Below are 19,432 nucleotides of genomic sequence, written 5' to 3'. Positions count from 1 at the left end.
TATCATATAAGGTGACAGTCACTATTTTTGGGGGTCTAGACCGTGATCCCTTAGGAGCACTCACCCTTAGAGCAAGGGGGGCCCAGTTTAAAGGGGAGATTTATTTCCTTCATTTGAGGACATACTGAGGGTTCACGAGCTCTTCTTACTCTGCCTGCTTTTCAGTAACTCATTCTAAGTAGTTACACCCTATTGTGGGGTATCCTCGGGAGCCTGCGCTTGGCCCCAACCTTTCAACCATTTCCTCCTTTGAACGACCCTGGAAGAGTCGTGTAGTGATGGCTGAACTGCTGGCTGTGGAGAGAGAGAACGGGAGGGAAGCTGAGTGCTAAGACATCTGCAAAGGAGAGAAGGAGACAGAACAGGATGGACAAACAGGAAAGGACACTTTGCAGCTCTTTCCGCAAACCCATCAGACCAGTCCCCGTCCCTGGGGACAGGCCAGTCCAGTGACACCTCTGCGTCATTAATCTGATGAAAGTGTGAATGATTCTTTTAACAGATTGAGTGAGATTCCATGTGTCCCGTTCACTGCACAGAAAAGCAGTATTTTCATCAGTGACCACACAGGCTCCTCCTCCTGGGTGGTCAGTGTACCTGAGGCACCACAGAGACTCAGGGGTTCATGTCCTGCAGTTGGCACAGTGGTGGGGAGCTCTCGTTCCATTGCCCTGCACAGACTTAACGTCACTTCTTCCAATTCATAGTCTCCAAAGCATGAGAATCAGACCCTCAGAGCTGAAAAGAACTTGGACTTGTGATACGCAGGTAGATTTCCTACCATTCTCACCTGGCAGGTGTGTGGGGCACAACACGTGAACACAGAGGCCTAAATGTGTAATGTGGCTGCTTTCAGGGTGGCGTGTGGAGGGACACAAGAACCAGATACCCGCGTCCACGTCGTCCTGACGGTTTTGGTGGGATCCCTTTAATACTTTAATCACACACACAAAATAAGGACCTTGGCTCAAAGACAGGGTCACAGTAGAATCTGTAGTTCTCAGGATCTGAAGTCTTTCAAGAGTCATGTCAGTGTCTCCAGCCTCCACGTACTGTGTCAGTGTGTGAGAGCAGAACGGGTGTGAAATAGCTGCTGTAGAGGGCCTGCCGTCGGCCTGTGGCAGCTGTAAGGCTGGGTCCTGCCGCCTGGCTGAGCCAGTGCCCAGTTTGGTGCACACACACACACACACACACACACACACACACAGCACATGGTAACAGGCAGCTGACTCGGGAGCAGCGGGAATAAGGAGTCATTTAGGGGAGCAGGTGAGCCACCAAACACCTGGTGAGCTGGCAGGCACCTGGGCCCAGAAGGTGGTGCTACAGTCACTTAGCCCTGGGGAGGTTTGGACATGCCTATTGTGGACTCAGACCACTGAGTTTGGTGCAAAGCTTTCCTGATATGTCACCAGGAACGTCCAGTGTCATATCTGCTTCCATTGCTCAGGGAACGTTTTTCTCCTGTGTCCCCCTCTGGGTAAGTACAGTCCTTGACCTTGTGTAGAATTCCCTGGGCCTGAGTGACTCAGCAGAAGAAAAGGCTGAGTGACGTCTGTGTTGACATGGACACCACACCCTGTCTGTCACCAGCATGTCCCCTGTCCACCAGGTGTTCACATCGGCAGGAACAAAGCCTGGTGCTTCTGCACTATTGAGGTGTCGACATAACTAGCAATCACATTGGTTAGTTAATGTCACCAGGGTTTGGTAACTGGCATAAGAGGGCGTTTGGTGTCTGCACAACCTGTTGAAAAAGAGACGGTTAATAAGACCAAGACAAGGGTTGAAAAGGAGTCATAATGGAAACGCAGAGATGAAGGTGGATAGAAAGAGACACGCACTCCCCAGGCAGCCTTCCAGCCAATGACTAGTAAGTGTGGGAAGTGTTAATTCATAAGAGAATGGTTTCCTACATTTTCACAGAGTGTCCATGATGGTTATTTTAAGGAAGAAGTGAAAGCCAAGTCTCCCGACCTGTGACCTTGGGAAAGCTGTCACATCTTGATGCCATCTGCTCTTGGGCCTGCCCAGTACCCCCGGCAGTGCCAGGATTCATGTCACCTGCAGGGACAGGCTTATTTTGTCGATGGTTTTTTTGCTGTGCAGAAGCTTTTAAGTTTCACATAGTCCCATTCATTTATTTTAGCTTTTACTTCCCTTGCCTTTGGAGTCAAATTCATAAAATGCTCTTTGAACCCATGGTCCATAAGTTTAGTACCTATGCTTTCTTCTATGCAGTTCATTGTGTCAGGTCTTATGCTTAAGTTTTTGCTCCATTTTGAATTAATTTTGGTACATGGTGGCAGATAGCAGTCCGGTTTCATTCTTTTGCACGTGGCTATCCAATTCTCCCAGCACCATTTATTGAAGAGGCTGTCTTTCCTCCATTGTATGTTTTTAGCTTCTTTGTCAAAAATTATCTGTTCATATTTATGGGGGTTTATTTCTGGGATCTCAATTCTATTCCATTAGTCTGTGTGTCTGTTTTTCTGCCAATACCATGCTGTTTTGATTACTGTAGCCCTGTAGTACAAGCTAAAGTCAGGAAGTGTGATACCTCCATTATTGTTCTTTTTTCTTAAGATTGCTTTGGCTATTCGGGGTATTTTGTGGTTCCAAACAAATCTGATGATTTTTTGTTCTACTTCTTTTAAAAATGCCATTGGGATTTTGATGGGGATTGCATTAAATCTGTATATTGCTTTGGGTAATATGGCCATTTTAACTATGTTGATTCTTCCAATCCATGAGCATGGAATGTCTTTCCATTTCTTGGTGTCTTCTTCAATTTCTTTCAAAAATGTCTTATCGTTTTCAGCACATCGGTCCTTCACATCCTTGGTTAAGTTTATTCCTAGGTATTTAATTCTTTTTGCTGCAATTGCAAAAGGAATTGTTTTTGTATTTCTTTTCTGAGATTTCATTGTTAGTATAGAGGAAAGCAATGGAATTTTGTACATTGGTTTTGTAGCCAGCAACTTTACTGTATTCGTTGATTGTTTCTAATAGCTTTTTGGTGCTTCTGTATGTCAGAAAAGGTCTTTATTCCTCCTTCATATCTAAAGGATATCTTTGCTGGATATATTATTCTTGGCTCATGGTTTCTCTCTTTCAATAGTTTGAATATTTGGTTCTACTCTCTCCTGACTTGGAGAGTTTCTGCTAGAAAATCTGATGATAATCTAATGGGCTTTCCTTTGTAGGTTACCGTCTTTACCCTGGCTGCCTTGAGGATTCTTTCTTTGTTGTTGGTGTTAGACAGCTTCAATACAATGTGCCTTGGAGAAGGCCTGTTGGGATTGAGGTAATTAGGTGTTTTATTTGCTTCTTGGATTCGAGGGTCCAGTTCTGTCCACAAGTTTGGGAAGTTCTCATTGACGATTTGTTTGAATATATTCTCTGTTCCCTTCTCTCTTTCTTCTCCTTCTGGTATACCCATTATTCTTATATTGCTCTTTCTGATGGAGTCAGAAAGTTCGTGTAGAGTTCTTTCATTTCTTTGAAGTCTCAAGTCTCTTTCTTGTTCCATCTGTGTCATTTCCAGGTTTCTATCTTCGATGTCACTGATTCTTTCCTCCATCTGGTCCACTCTACTACCTAAGCTGGCAATTTCATTCTTAATTTCTTCTATTGAGTTCTTAATCTCCAGAAATTCTATTTGGTTCTTTTTTAAAATTTCAATCTCTTTCATAAAATGCTCATGCTGTTCTTTAATTGAGTTTCTGAGTTCATTTAACTGCCTTGCTGTGTGTTCTTGCATCTCATTGAGTTTTTTCAGAACTGCAGTCTTGAATACTCCATCATTTATGTCACATATTTCCATATCTTTAAGTTCCTTTTCTGGAGACTTTTCACTTTCCTTCTGAGCTTTCTTGTTGCCTTGGTTATTCACGGCAATTACTGATTTAGTATTTCTCTTTCTAGACATCTACAGGAGTGGCTTCTGCAGCAAGTTGATAGGAAGAGGTCTTTCTTTTGTATTCCGGTAGATGTTGGTAGAATGTTTTATTTTCTGTCCGACTGCAGCCTTTTTTTTCTCTCTCACACGGTAGTGCTATGTTTTCTCTGCACTATTCCAGCTTCTCACACAATGGGGGGATTTCCTGGGAGACGGGCTTCTCCTCTGTTAATACTTCACCTGGGTCACAGAGCGCAGTGTCCATGTGGGTATGCGGAGAGCTTTTGAAGTTCCAAAGCTCTTCCAGCTCCTGATTCAGAGCCCGTATGTTTCAGCAGTTCTGTTTACTCCTGCAGGGATCCAGATAGCTGGGGCCAGGGGCAGAGTGAGTTGTGAGAGGTGGCCCAGAGCAATGGCGGTGACCATCACCACAGCTGGTCTTGCTTCCACAGCTCCCTCCACTTTGCCAGAACTGGTTGGGCTGCGAATCTGTGTCTGCAGTCCACAGTTCTCAAAACAGCAAATATTCTGTTCTTTTGATCTGACACTGCTACTGTTCCGTTTCTAGCACCGGGCAGGTGGGGGCGGGGCGAGCTCTGGGAGGGTAGGGAGGGGGCGGCTAGTCTCAGTGCCTAAGGCTTCCGTTCTCTGCTCGGCAGTGCGGGCTTAAACCACTGTTTTCAGCCTTCTTCCTCAGTCTTTTCTCCGTGGTCTCTGCCGTGAGTGTTGGGTTCAGCCGTGTTATACGCTACCCCCACAACCATGTGGGCCATAAGCAGAGCCCTAGCAGTCTGAGTTCTTCCCTGTCCCACAGCTGCAGTAGTTCCGGGAAGCAGCGAGCTCGGAGCACTGAGCTTGGTGTGCGTCCTGCGCCCGCGGGTCTCTGTCTCTGCACTTCTCCCTTCCCTCCTCCCTTTCTTGCATGATTCGCCCACCTTTAGGTGATTTCAGTAGTGGGCCTCTTTGTCTTGCCTGTCTGCTGTGTAGGGAGTCCCTTGTGGAGTTATAGTTGTTCGATTAGTTGTAAATTCCAGGGGAGATTTACAGAGGCCCACCTCACGCCGCCATTTTGATCGACGTTTAATAAAATCAAAATTAAAATGGGTTTTCTAGGACTTCAACATGTCTTTAGAGCAACAATCTGAATGACAAGGATGGTTTAATCAATTTGAAATTTTCAAATTTGGGGACAAACCTGGCCCCTGATTTGAGACATTAGATTAAAGTCCAGAACAGTCTCAGGTGGTCTCCGTGTCATTCAAAGGGAGTTCTCAGTGATGATCTCCTGGGGTTTGTTCCTCAGTGGGAGGAGCTCTGTCAGCACAGATTGAGGGACATGGCTGGGTAAAAATATCCTATAACAAGTATTAGGACTGGACACTCAGACGCTCACTGAGCATGGTCCTGCCTCATTGAGTCTCTCAGGTGGGCCAAGTCTTCAGCTGTGAATCACGCTGCTCATGAATATGCAAATGAGCTGAGGTGAGCGGGTTTAAATATGGATATGTCTGTGCCCTGAGAGCATCGCCCCACAGCCACACGCTAGAGACGGCCTGACCGCACAGCCCTCACCATGGACTGGAGATGGACAGTCCTTTTCCTGGTGGCAGTGGCTACAGATAGGGGGCTCCCAAGTACTTGGCTGATGAGGGGGCCTGGCCAGTCACTGGGGTTCCACCCCTTCTTGTCTCCTCTCCACAGGTGTCTACTCCGAGGTCCAGCTGGTGCAGCCTGCAGCTGAGGTGAGGAAGCCTGGGGCCTCAGTGAAGGTGTCCTGCAAGGCTTCCGGATACACCTTCACCAACTACTGGATGCAATGAGCATAACAGGCCCTAGGACAAGGGCTTGAGTGGATGGAACGGATCTATGCAGGCAATGGTGGCACAAGCTATGCACAGAAGTTCCAGGGCAGAGTCACCATGACCAGGGACACGTCTACCAGCACAGCCTACATGGAGCTGAGCAGTCTGAGATCTGATGACACAGCCGTGTATTACTGTGTGAGAGACACAGTGAGATGACGTCATCCTGAGAGTGTCAGGAACCCTGAGGGAGAGGGCAGCTGTGCGGGGCTGAAGAGACGACAGGGACTGTGAGTCTCCTGACTTCCTCACATAGAGTCAGGAACCTGAGACGAGGAGTGAGACTCTCACGGGCACCTCAGTCATTCAGGGAAAGGTTTCCAGTGTCCAAACGTCCTCAAGAAAGAACTAGAGAAAGCCTTTCCTGAAAGGTCCTGTCATGTGTCACTGTCCTTGCAGTGGGCATGTCTGGAGCCTCCGTGTTCTCTGAGTGAGGGAGGTTATTTCAGGCATCAGGTGGGATCACTTGGTGGGAAGATTCTGGGATTGGCCTGTAGTGTCTCCCTATAACTTTCTCTCACTTTCCCCTATTTGTGAAAAATGGAAATGAGTTTGGGAGAAAGTGTACATATAGAATTCAAGAGTGAATTTCTGCTCCCCACCTGTGATCAAGCACCACACACATGACACGTGATGGACCATCATGGCACGTGGTGACATCATAGGTGACAGGTGTGTCAGGTCAAGCACAGTCTACGTCAGCTCCCCGTCCCCTCAGCCTCTCCTGAAGGGGTGAGTTCCTGAAGAGGGTACTTCCTCAGACCCTCACCTGCGGGTGTCCCTGCCCTGGGGAATCATGGGGGTCCTCACACAACAGAGAGCTGTGTGGGGAGACCCTGGATGATGTGAGAGTCAGTCCAGCCTGTTACTTTCCGAGGACAAGTGAATCAAATACCACACTATGGGGCTCAACTCTAGTCACATTGATTCCCTCACAGTCTGGGGCTCAGAGTATGTAGGCAGTTTCACTGTAAGATATCAAGGTGTTGGCAGGACCACACATGCCCTGGAGGGTCTGGGGGGAGGCTGTGGTCTGACAATGGAAATCCTAACCCCCATGGAGGGTTGTGTTAGCAGGTGGGGATTTGGGGGAGGCAAGGTCATCAGAGCGCAGCCCTCAGGAAGGGGAGCAGAGCCTCTCAAATGAGCCCAACAGCTTACTTGTCCCTCCCACCCTGTGAGGACACAGCAGGAAGCCACTGGATATGAACCAGGCACAGGGTCCTCACCAGTGGTGACCATGTGGGGTCTCGGTGTTGGATTGTCACCTGCAGAACTGTGGGGAATAAATGTATGTTGTTTATAATGTACCAGGATATGGAACTTTTTATAGCAGCCCAGATGGAACAGAATGGTAAAGACCGTTTATGTTTATTTTCCAGCTTCTAGAGGTGCTTTCCTTGATCCCACGTCCTCTTCCTCCAACGTCACATCAGGAGGAGGTCACCTTCCATCAGATGTCACATTGCTTTCTTCTCCTGGATCTAATCTCCCTCTGCCTCCCTCTGCTATGAACACTGTGGATGCATCAGGAGTCACTCGGAAAACACAGAAAACCTTTGCTTCCCATGATGCCTAAATGAACCAAGTATGACAAAGGCCTTTTCCCATGTTACGTTCACAAAGTCCAAGCGTGACTCAGACCTTCTCAGTGCTCCCTCAGCTTCCTAACAGTCACCTCCAGGACCCAGGCCAATTACAGCTACAACATGCCAACAGCCCCTCAAAAGCTCATTCATGAAAACATGAAATCCAGCCTGAAATGTATGAGCACCATCATCTCAAAAGTCCCAAATATCACCTCGGAATCAGTTATGGGTCATAATTTGGTGGATCTATCCTGGGGTAAAAGCCTCTCTGTCTGTGACACTAGAAGACAAGTTGTCTCTTAAAGTACAACAGCAGGGCAGGCAAAGGGTGAGAGTTACGGACGCCTGCATTCCAAAGAGATGGAATGGAGGGGTCAGGTAATGAAAAAGTCTGTGCACAGGAGGGTACACAGCACTAGTGCTCCAAGCGTCCCACACTGATGCTGGATAAAGGCGAAGGGACACAGTCTGTCTGCAAGGGCTTTGGGACAAGGCGCACGCGCACCACCAGGGGGCGCTCGGGACGCGCTCAATTCACGTCCGGGAGGAGTTGGCTGAGGGCTGCTCTCCTGTCAGGGTTTGGTCTCCGTGCTCCTTAAACCTCCTCCTGACATTCGCGCAGCAGAAACTGTTTTCTAAACGTTCTGGAAATGCAGAAGTGTCCCCCCTTTACTTTTCTTATTAGAACTTTGTTGACTAGATTCCGCATGCTGCACTACACATCTACGTGACGAAATTTCAAACTATAGTTGACGTCCTATACTGTTTTATATCAGTGTCATGTGTACAGCACAGTGGTTAGACATTTATATAATTTATGACGGGAACCCCCAATAAGCGACTGCCCATCTGACACTACACAGTCTTCACAATCCTGCTGACTGTATCCCCCGTACTGTACTTTCCTATTTAGAATAAATACGCTGTCGTCATGGTGATGTGCACAGTTCCCAAGGGCCAGGCACTGCGATGACTTCCTCTCCTATAATCATGTAACAGTCATGAGTGTGGGACAGCAGTGACTTCTATGTCATAGATGAATAATCAACCTTAAATAACAGCATTCCTCCTGATGTTGGGTATTCCTAATTGACTTCACCAATTATTCTATTATATTAACTTGTTGAAGCTCTTTCATGACAGTCTAGGCAGAGAGACTGTGTGGAAATGGCCCTTGTGGTTACTGAAAACCCACAGCCTCTCCATCAGCTCCATGACTCTCTCTCTAACTTCTCAGGGTCTCCAAGTCCCAGGGATAGAAAAGCATCCTGTCAACACGTCCGTCTTCTTTGTCTCCTTGAAGGTCAGGAAGCCAGAGGTACCCAGGGGCGAGGGCACCACCACCACGTGTACACCAAGTGCACTCTCACAGGATGTGCATCCCGGGGCCCCTTTCCCAGGGGCACATGTGTCCCCAGACCCCATGGTCATCTCCCAGGATGAAGAGCACATCCACCCCTCACTGCTGTCCAGCTGCCCGTATAGCTCAGCATGTGCAGCTCAGGAGGCAAACACTGAGGTCTGGGCCTGACGGTGATGGGAGGTGAGGGCAGGTGTCCTCCTCCTCAGTGTCCTGGTGGAGACCCAGGGGGCTGTTTCCATAGGGCAGTGACGTGGTGTGGGGATGCTGCAGGCTGGTGAGGACACACCATGCAGGTGTCAGAACTGACATCGACTTTGAAATACAATTAGGGATCTAACTTATAGTATAGACAGATTGGGGATTCTGGTGGATTGTGAGTCCGTATGTTTCAGCAAGGATAATTTAGGTGTTATTTTACTTTTCTGCTTCGAGGAATATGCATGAGGACATTTCACTGGATACAATGTGGCTGACAATATACATTTTCATCTTCCCACTGCTATGTTCACTCACCAGTGGATTTAGTATCGTTCACTCAATTGTATATTGATATGGCACATGTCCATATGCATCAAAATAGAACATTTCCAAATAAACCCACATGACTGCACTAAGAGTTAAACATGTTTGTTCCCCACTGTGAAGTCACAGCCCCACACTACTGACAGGGTACCTTGTCCCTGCTGTGGTGGCTCTTTCCCTGCCTGCTAGTCTCCTGCACGAGAAGCCCCCTGAGCTGGGCATCACCACAAGTCCCTCAGCTGGGACACTGGGAATGACCCAGTGAGAGGACAATGGGTGGGGCTGTTCCTACTCGTGCTCCTGCTTCCAGGTCCAATAAAATGCCTATTGATTCAGGTAATACCTGCATCACGCTGATCTGGGCCATTTACTGTGGTCAAATATGCATCATTGAAGCCACTACAAGGTAAAAATAGAAAATTGGTGAGGAAAGACTTACAGACAGACAACAATGTACAAAAGGTCATACTTATGAAAAACTGCATCTGCATGAACCCTAATTCTCTACATTCTTAGGTAAATACTACCATGCAGAAATATCACACATGTTCCCATTACAGGAAAGAGGTTCTGGAACCTCACCTGGCATGTCCATCCCTGCCCTGGAGTGGGATGGGGAGCAGTGGGTCCATGGGGAGGGTAAGGGCCTCTCCAGATGATATGTGCTTGACGTCACACACGCCCTCTGGGCTGCTGTGTTCTTCTGTCTGCAACATGAAGGTGGATTGATACCTGGTCACTTGTTCTGGGTGCTCACATACAAGTGAAATGAGGTAATGGGTGCTGAGCACTCACTCCAGCACCGTCACGTGTAATAAATCATGTTTTCCTGAACTCTCACGTGGCCACCAACTAACCAGGACACTCACGCCTGCACTGAGGCCCTGCCCGTGTGTAGGTGTCCAACCCCGAGCTCCCTATATGGAAGGAGGACATGCAAATAGGGGCCCCTCTGCTGATGAAAACCAGCCCAGCCCTGACCCTGCAGCTGTGGGACAGGAGCCCCAGCCCCGGGATCCCCAGGTGTCCCCATTCCGTGATCAGGACTGAGCACAGACGACACACCATGGGGTTTGGGCTCAGCTGGGTTTTCCTTGTTGCTGTTTTAAGAGGTAATTTATGGAGAATAGGAGAGTCTGAATATGTAAGAGAATGTAAGTGACACAAACAGTGGATGTGTGACAGTTTCCTGACCAGGACGTCTCTGTGTTTGCAGGTGTCCAGTGTGAGGTACAGCTGGTGGAGTCTGGGGGAGGCTTGGTGCAGCCTGGGGGGTCTCTGCGCCTCTCTTGTGCAGCCTCTGGATTTACCTTCAGTAGCAATGACATGAACTGTGTCCGCCAGGCTCCAGGGAAGGGGCTGGAGTGGGTCTCATACATTAGTGATAGTGGTGGCAGCATATACTACGCCAACTCCATGAAGGGCCGATTCACCATCTCCAGAGACAATGCCAAGAACACGCTGTATCTGCAAATGACCAGCCTGAGAGCCGAGGACACGGCCGTGTATTACTGTGCGAAAGACACAGTGAGGGGAAGTCAGTGTGAGCCCAGAAACATCAGTGTCTCCACATGGCACGTCCTTCCCACAGGTACACATGGCCCCACAGGGGATCAGCCTCCAGGACTGTTTACCCAGGATCCTCCGTCCTCCCTACATTTCAACATTAACCTACTGTCTTCATATTTCAGATGGAAGTTGAAACCCACCCCAACAACACCTTCTGTCACCTGCTGTCCTAATTCTCCCTCAATCTGTCCCAGACCCTGAGCTCCATGGGGCTGGAGCTCTGCTCACACTCCCAGCTCTGCCCACAGTACCCGTCACAGAAGGAGGTGCAGTTAACACGTGGGCATTCACGTGTCTCCACGTCATCTCCTAATTCATCTAACATGTGTGTCCATTTGTGGGCACCACATGACAGGTTACACTCACTGGGTCTAAAGGTGGCCCTGCTGAGTTCACATGTCATGAAACATATGACTCATGGTGACACAGTCACTATTGCAGGACAGGCCTGTGTCACGTGGGGGCACAGCTGGCTGCTGACCCGTGTGATGCTCTAACAGTGCAGAAGCCTCATGACACAGGACATCTCGATGGAACCTCCTGTACAGGGCACCATGGAGGACACCCCATGGGTGGCTCTGGTGACACAAAGGACACAAGGACAGAGAACAGGGTGGATGTGCTGGTCACTCCATGTCTCAGTGAGCAGCCCATACGTAGCTCAGAGATTCGTGAGCTAAAGTTATAGGAAAGACATGACATAGGACTGAGACAGGCCCCCAAGTGGAAGTACGTTCAGGAGGAAGATTTAAAATACAGCAAAGGCTTATGTTGGATTGAGGTTTGCAAAACCAGTTGTTTCCTAGTAGGGACAGGACTATGGCCACATGTTTGAGATGGATAAGAGTGAAGTGAAAAACATGTTTTTGTGTGAAACTGAGCAGAGCAAAATTGGGTGATAAACACATTAGCCAAGCAACTTCTGGTTGTCACCTAAGAGGTAAAAACTCCTGGCAAACAAGTTCTGCTTACCATCTAAGAGGTAAAAAAAACTCCTGGAAACAAGCTCTGGTTACCACCTAAGAAGTAAACAAGTCCAAGGAAAAGAGGATGAAAGCAGAACTGCAGAGCAATGCTGTGAGTGGTCTGAGTGGGCGCTCAGCTAGGACCCTCCGTGAGGCTCTGAGCGAGACACTATCCGACAGAGTCCTCTGCGAGGTGCAAGCTGGGATACGCTGGGCCTCTCCGAAGCTCTTCCCTGCAAGACCAGCTCCCCTCAGACTGTCGTGGGCCCAGTTGTCTCCCCCGAACCCGGGGCCTTCTCCACCTCAATTGACTCTGGGAATGGGTCCCTTAGTTATTAAATTCTGTTCTATTCTGTATAACCTTCTGTGCTTAGCAGAGCATTGGCCTCTGGAGGGACATCGGCTCCCAAATGAAGCTGTGTTACTCACGCTATGTGAACCTGTGTGCCGGGACTTTGTTCCCCACTCACGTCATGAGTACCACACAGGGATGTGGGGCCCTGCCGAGGGGTTAATGTCCCCTTGGCTTTCAGGAAGAGACTGAAGTGTGGTGACTGCCTTACAGGCGCTCGCAACATGGAGATGAAGTTTAATGAACTATGTCTGAGAAGGTGATTCAGTACAGAAGCCACTTGAACGGAAGTAACATCTGAAACCACGGCTAGCAGCCAAAAAGTAGTTTTAAAAAATGGAGAGAGAGAGAGAGAGAGAGATCAGTATGGCCTTACTGTGCCTGTTCGTGTTGGGCAGGGGGTGCCTGGAACCAGAAGTGCGGCCTAGTGTAGAGTACTAATCAGGAGAGTTCAGCTGGTGCGGCATCCGGGAAGGAGAGAATTTCAGGGAGAAGCAGGAACCAACCATGATGACCAGTGCAGAGATGAGGACAAGTAGCTGCTGGAGATTCTGCCTCAGGGGGGTTTCAGTTGAGTGACAGGCGTGGACGATGGCTCACTCTGAATAAAAAAATATGTGGTGAGAGGATTTCCAGAAAAATGTCGGCGTGAGGTGAGCCTCTGTAAAGCTTCCCTGGAATTTACAAAGAATCGAACAACAAAAACTCCACAAAGAACTCCCTGCACAGCAGACAGGCAAGACGAACAGGCCCACTACCGACTGAAATCACCTACAGGTGGGAGACTCGCGCGAGTGGCAGAGGAGGGAAGGGAGAAGTGCAGAGACGGAGCCACGCGGGCGCAGGACGCAGACCCAGCTCAGTGCACCGAGCTCGCTGCTTCCCGGAACCACCACAGCTGCGGGAGATCGGACTGCTAGGGCTCCGCAGGGCTCCACAGGGCTGAGGGGACAGCATATAACACGGCTGAACCCAACGCTCACGGCAGAGACCTCGGAGAAAAGACTGAGGGAAAAAGGCTGAAAACGGTGGTTTAAGCCCTCACTGCCGAGCAGAGAACTGAAGCCTTAGGCACTGAGACTAGCTGCCTCCCTCCCTCCCAGAGCAGGCCCCGCCCCCACCTGCCCGGTGCTAGAAGCGAAACAGTAGCAGTGTCAGATCAAAACAACAGAAAATTTGCTGTTTTGAGAACTGTGGACCGCAGACACAAATACACAGCCCAACTAGTTCCAGCAAAGGGGAGAGCTGTGGAAGCAGGACCGGCTGTGGTGGTGGTCGCCGCCATTGCTCTGGGCCACCTCTCACAACTCACCCCGCCCCTGGCCCCACCTATCTGGGTGGATCCCTGCAGGAGTAAACAGAACTGCTGAAACCTACGGGCTCTGAATCAGGAGCTGGAAGAGCTTTGGAACATCAAAAGCTCTCCGCATACCCACCGGGACACTGCGCCCTGTGACCTAGACGAACTATTAACAGAGGAGAAGCCCGTCTCCCAGGGAATCCCCCCATTGTGTGAGAAGTTGGAATACTGCAGAGAAAACATAGCACTACCGTGTGGGAGAAGAAAAATAAGTTGCAGTTGGAGAAATAATAAAACATTCTACCAACAAGTACTGGCAAACAAAAGAAAGACTTCTTCCTATCAACCTGTTGCAGAAGTCACTCCTGTAGATGTCTAGGAAGAGAAATAGTAAACCAGTAATCGCCATGAATAACCAAGGCAACAAGATAGCTCAGAAAGAAAGTGAAAAATCTCCAGAGAAGGCACTTAAAGATACAGAAATATGTGACTTAAATGTCAGAGAATTCAAGATTGCAGTTCTGAAAAAACTCAACGAGATGCAAGAAAACACAGATAGGCAGTTAAATGAACTCAGAAACTCAATCAAAGAACAGCATGAGCATTTTACGAAAGAGATTGAAATTTTAAAACAGAACCAAATAGAATTTCTGGAGATTAAGAACTCAATAGAAGAAATTAAGAATGAAATTGCCAGCTTAGGTAGTAGAGTTGACCAGATGGAGGAAAGAGTCAGTGACATCGAAGATAGAAACCTGGAAATGACACAGAGAGAAGAAGAAAGAGACTTGAGACTTAAAAGAAATGAAAGAACTCTACAAGAACTTTCTGACTCCATCAGAAAGAGCAATATAAGAATAATGGGCATACCAGAAGGAGAAGAAAGGGAGAAAGGAACAGAGAATATATTCAAACAAATTGTCGATGAGAACTTCCCAAATTTGTGGACAGAACTGGACCCTCGAATCCAACAAGCAAATAGAACACCTAGTTACCTCAATCCCAACAGGCCTTCTCCAAGGCACATTGTATTGAAGCTGTCTAAAATCAACGACAAAGAAAGAATCCTCAAGGCAGCCAGGGAAAAGAAGACGGTAACTTACAAAGGAAAGCCCATTAGATTATCATCAGCCTTTTCAGCAGAAACTCTACAAGCCAGGAGGGAGTGGAACCAAATATTCAAACTATTGAAAGAGAGAAACCATGAACCAAGAATAATATATCCAGCAAAGATATCCTTTAGATATGAAGGAGGAATAAAGACCTTTCCAGACATACAGAAGCTGAGGGAATTTTCTAATACACGACCTGCACTACAAGAAATACTAAAGGAGGCTATTCCACCACCATCAACAAGGACAATTTGTGGCAACCAAAACTCAAAAAGGGGGAGAGTATAGGCCTGAACCGGAATATGGGAATGGAGAAAGTAAGCGTGCTGAAGAAAATGGAATACTCTAAATATCAAACTTTCTTTTACATAAACTTAAGGGTAACCACTCAAAAAAATCCAGAACTGAAATATATACTGAAATAAAAGAAGAAACAGAGGGAAACATCATAGAATACCACCACACAGAAATAATAGACAACAACAAAAAGGCAAAGAAACAATGGAGACACAGCCTTACCAGAAAACTAAAGATAGAATGACAGGAAATCCTCACATATCAATAATCACCCTAAATGTAAATGGACTGAACTCACCAATAAAAAGTCACAGAGTAGCAGATTGGATAAAAAACTAAATGCAACCATATGCTGTCTCCAAGAGACACATCTCAGCTACAAGGACAAGCATAGACTCAAAGTGAAAGGGTGGAAATTGACACTCCAAGCAAATGGTACCCAGAGAAAATCAGGTGTAGCCATAATGATATCAGATGAAACAGACTTCAAGGTGAAAAAGATAACAAGAGACAAAGATGGACATTTCATTATGGTGAAGGGGACTGTACAACAAGAAGACATAACAGTCATCAATATTTATGCCCCCAATCAGGGAGCACCGAAATACACCAAGCAACTACTAACAGAACTAAAGGGAGAAATTGACCAAAACACAATTATACTAGGGGACTTAAATACATCATTGACAGCTATGGATAGATCATCCAAACAGAAAATAAATAATGGAATAGTAGCCCTAAATGACACATTAGATGAAATGGACATAATTGACATTTATAGAGCACTTCATCCTAAAACATCAGACTATACATTCTTTTCTAGTGTACACGGAACATTCTCAAGGATAGACCATATATTGGGACATAAAATCAGTCTCAACAAATTTAAGAAGATTGAAATCATACCATGCATATTCTCTAATCACAAGGCTTTGAAATTGGATATCAACTGCAAAAAGAAAGCGGGAAAAAACACAAATACATGGAGATGAAACAACATACTTTTAAAGAACGACTGGGTCAAAGAAGAAGTTAGAGGAGAGATCAAAAGATACATACAAACAAATGACAATGAAAGCACATCCTACCAAAATTTTTGGGATGCAGTGAAAGCAGTTTTAAGAGGGAAATATATCTCATTACAGGCCTATCTCAAGAAACAAGAAAACTTCCAAATAAATAACCTCATGTTACACCTTAAAGAACTAGAAAAAGAAGAACAAGTAAAACCCAAAGTCAGCAGAAGAAAGGAAATAACAAAAATTAGAGCAGAACTAAATGAAATAGAGATAAAAAGACAATAGAAAAAATTCATGTGACAAAGAGCTGGTTCTTTGAAAAGATTAACAAAATTGACAAACCCTTGGCTAGACTTACTAAGATAAAAAGAGAGAAGACACTAATTAACAAAATCAGAAACGAAAAAGGGGACGTTATCACGGACACCACAGAAATACAAAGGATCATCCAAGAATACTATGAAGTACTATATGTCACCAAATTCAACAACCTAGAAGAAATGGACAAGTTCTTATAAACATATAGCTTCCTAGGCTGAACCGTGAAGAACTGAAAATCTAAACAGACCGATCACCAGTAACGAAATTGAATCAGTCATCCAAAACCTTCCCAAAAGCAAAAGTTGGGACCAGATGGCTTCACTAGTGAATTCTACCAAACCTTCAAAGAGGATCTAATACCAATCCTGCTCAAACTCTTCCAAAAAATTGAAGAAGAGACAGTACTCCCTAACTCATTTTATGAGGCCAACATTACCCTGATACCAAAACCAGGTAAGGACAGCACAAAAAAAGAAAACTACAGACCAATATCTCTGATGAATACAGATGCAAAAATCCTAAATAAAATTCTAGCAAATCGAATACAACAATGCATTAAAAAGATTATTCATCACGACCAAGTGGGGTTCATCCCCGGGGCACAAGGATGGTTCAACATATGCAAATCCATCAATGTGATACATCACATAAACAAGATAAAAGACAAAAATCATATGATTATATCAATTGATGCAGAAAAAGCATTTGAAAAGATACAACATCCATTTATGATTAAAACACTTAATAAAATAGGTATAGAAGGAAAATACCTTAACATAATAAAGGCCATATATGACAAGCCCTCTGCTAATCTCATAATTAATGGAGAAAAACTGGAGCCCTTTGCTCTACATTCAGGAACACAACAGGGCTGTCCCCTATCTCCTCTGTTTTTCAACATAGTATTGGAAGTCCTCGCCAGAGCAATCAGGCAAGAGAAAGAAATAAAAGGCATCCAAATTGGGAATGAAGAAGTTAAATTATCACTCTTTGCAGATGACATGATGCTATATATAGAAAACCCTCAAGACTCCACCCAAAAGCTATGAGAAACAATCAATGAATACAGTAAAGTTGCCAGCTACAAAAATCAACGTACAAAAGTCCATTGCTTTCCTATATACTAACAATGAAATCTCAGAAAAAGAAATACAAAGAACAATTCCTTTTGCAATTGCAGCAAAAAGAATTAAATACCTAGGAATAAACTTAACCAAGGACGTGAAAGACCTATATGCTGAAAACTATAAGACATTTTTGAAAGAAATTGAAGAAGACACAAAGAAATGGAAAGACATTCCATGCTCATGGATTGGAAGAATCAACATAGTTAAAATGGCCATATTACCCAAAGCAATATACAGATTCAATGCAATCCCCATCAAAATCCCAATGGCATATTTTAAAGAAATAGAACAAAAAATCATCAGATTTGTTTGGAACCACAAAAGACCCCGAATAGCCAAAGCAATCTTAAGAAAAAAGAACAATAATGGAGGTATCACACTTTCTGACTTTGGCTTGTACTACAGGGCTACAATAATCAAAACAGCATGGTATTGGCAGAAAAACAGACACATAGACCAATGGAATAGAATTGAGAACCCAGAGATAAAACCACATAAATATGCACAGATAAGTTTTGACAAAGAAGCTAAAAACATGCAATGGAGGGAAGACAGCCTCTTCAATAAATGGTGCTGGGAGAATTGGATAGCCACGTGCAAAAGAATGAAACTGGACTGCTATTTGTCACCATGTACCAAAATTAATTCAAAATGGATCAAAGACTTAAGCATAAGACCTGACACAATAAACTGCATAGAAGAAAACATAGGTACTAAACTTATGGACCATGGGTTCAAAGAGCATTTTATGACTTTGACTCCAAAGGCAAGGGAAGTGAAAGCTAAAATAAATGAATGGGACTATATGAAACTTCAAAGCTTCTGCACAGCAAAAGAAACCATTGACAAAATAAAGAGACCACCAACTGAATGGGAGAAGATTTTTGCAAACAGTGCCTCCGATAAGGGTCTAATATCCAATATATACAAGGAACTCATGCAACTCAACAACAAAAAAACAAACAACCCAATTGAAAAATGGGCAGAGGACTTGAAGAGACATTTCTCCAAAGAGGACATACAAATGGCAAACAGACATGAAAAAATTCTCAACATCACTAATCATCAGAGAAATGCAAATAAAAACCACAATGAGATATCACCTCACCCCAATCAGAATGGCTTTCATCAACAAGACAAATAGTAACAAGTGTTGGAGAGGCTGTGGAGAAAAAGGAACCCTCTTACACTGTTGGTGGGAATGCAGACTGGTGCAGCCATTATGGAAGGCAGTGTGGAGGTTCCTCAAAAAGTTATGAATAGGGCCGGCCCGGTGGCTCAGGCAGTTAGAGCTCCATGCTCCTAACTCCAAAGGCTGCTGGTTTGATTCCCACATGGGCCAGTGGGCTCTCAACCACAAGGTTGCCAGTTCAATTTCTCGAGTCCTACAAGGGATGGTGGGCTCTGCCCCCTGCAACTAAGATTATACACGGCACCTTAAGCTGAGCTGCCTTCCGAATGGCTCAGTTGTTGGTTGGAGTGCCGGCTCTCAACCACAAGGTTGCCAGTTCAATTCCTCGACTCCCGCAAGGGATGGTGGGCAGCGCCCCCTGCAACTAAGATTGAACACGGCACCTTGAGCTGAGCTGCCGCTGAGCTCCCGGATGGCTCAGTTGGTTGGAGCGCGTCCTCTCAACCACAAGGTTGCCGGTTTGACTCCTGCAAAGGATGGTGGGCAGCGCCCCCTGCAACTAGCAATGGCAACTGGATCTGGAGCTGAGCTGTGCCCTCCACAACTAACACTGAAAGGACAACAACTTGAAGCTGAATGGCATCCTCCACAACTAAGATTGAAAGGACAACTTGACTTGGAAAAAAGAAGTCCTGGAAGTACGCACTGTTCCCCAATAAAGTCCTGTTCCCCTTCCACCCCCCAAAAAAACATATGAATAGAATTACCATATGACCCAGCTATCCCTCTCCTAGGTAGCTACCCAAAAAATCTGAAAACATTTATCCATAAAGACACGTGTGCTCCAGTGTTCATTGCAGCTTTATTTACGGTGGCCAAGACATGGAAACAACCAAAATGTCCTTCAATAGATGAATGGATAAAGAAGTTATGGTATATATACACAATAGAATACTATTCGGCAGTAAGAAAAGATGATATAAGAACATTTGTGACAACAT

At 45.8% G+C, this 19,432-nt stretch overlaps 1 gene segment (V, D, J or C); it reads left to right on the top strand.

Moving 5' to 3' along the window:
- LOC141570471 (immunoglobulin heavy variable 4-61-like) overlaps window positions 1-5,721 on the top strand; it is an 8,130-nt gene extending 2,409 nt beyond the window's left edge. Inside the window, 1 exon segment of the V gene segment in view lies at window positions 5,603-5,721. Coding sequence covers window positions 5,603-5,721 — 119 coding nt within the window.
- Window positions 5,722-19,432: the final 13,711 nt, after the last annotated feature.

Source organism: Rhinolophus sinicus, linkage group LG03 (genome assembly GCF_036562045.2).
Source record: "Rhinolophus sinicus isolate RSC01 linkage group LG03, ASM3656204v1, whole genome shotgun sequence".
Lineage (NCBI taxonomy): Eukaryota > Metazoa > Chordata > Mammalia > Chiroptera > Rhinolophidae > Rhinolophus > Rhinolophus sinicus.
Note: the sequence above shows the minus strand (reverse complement) of the source record. Positions and strands in the feature narration are given on the sequence as shown.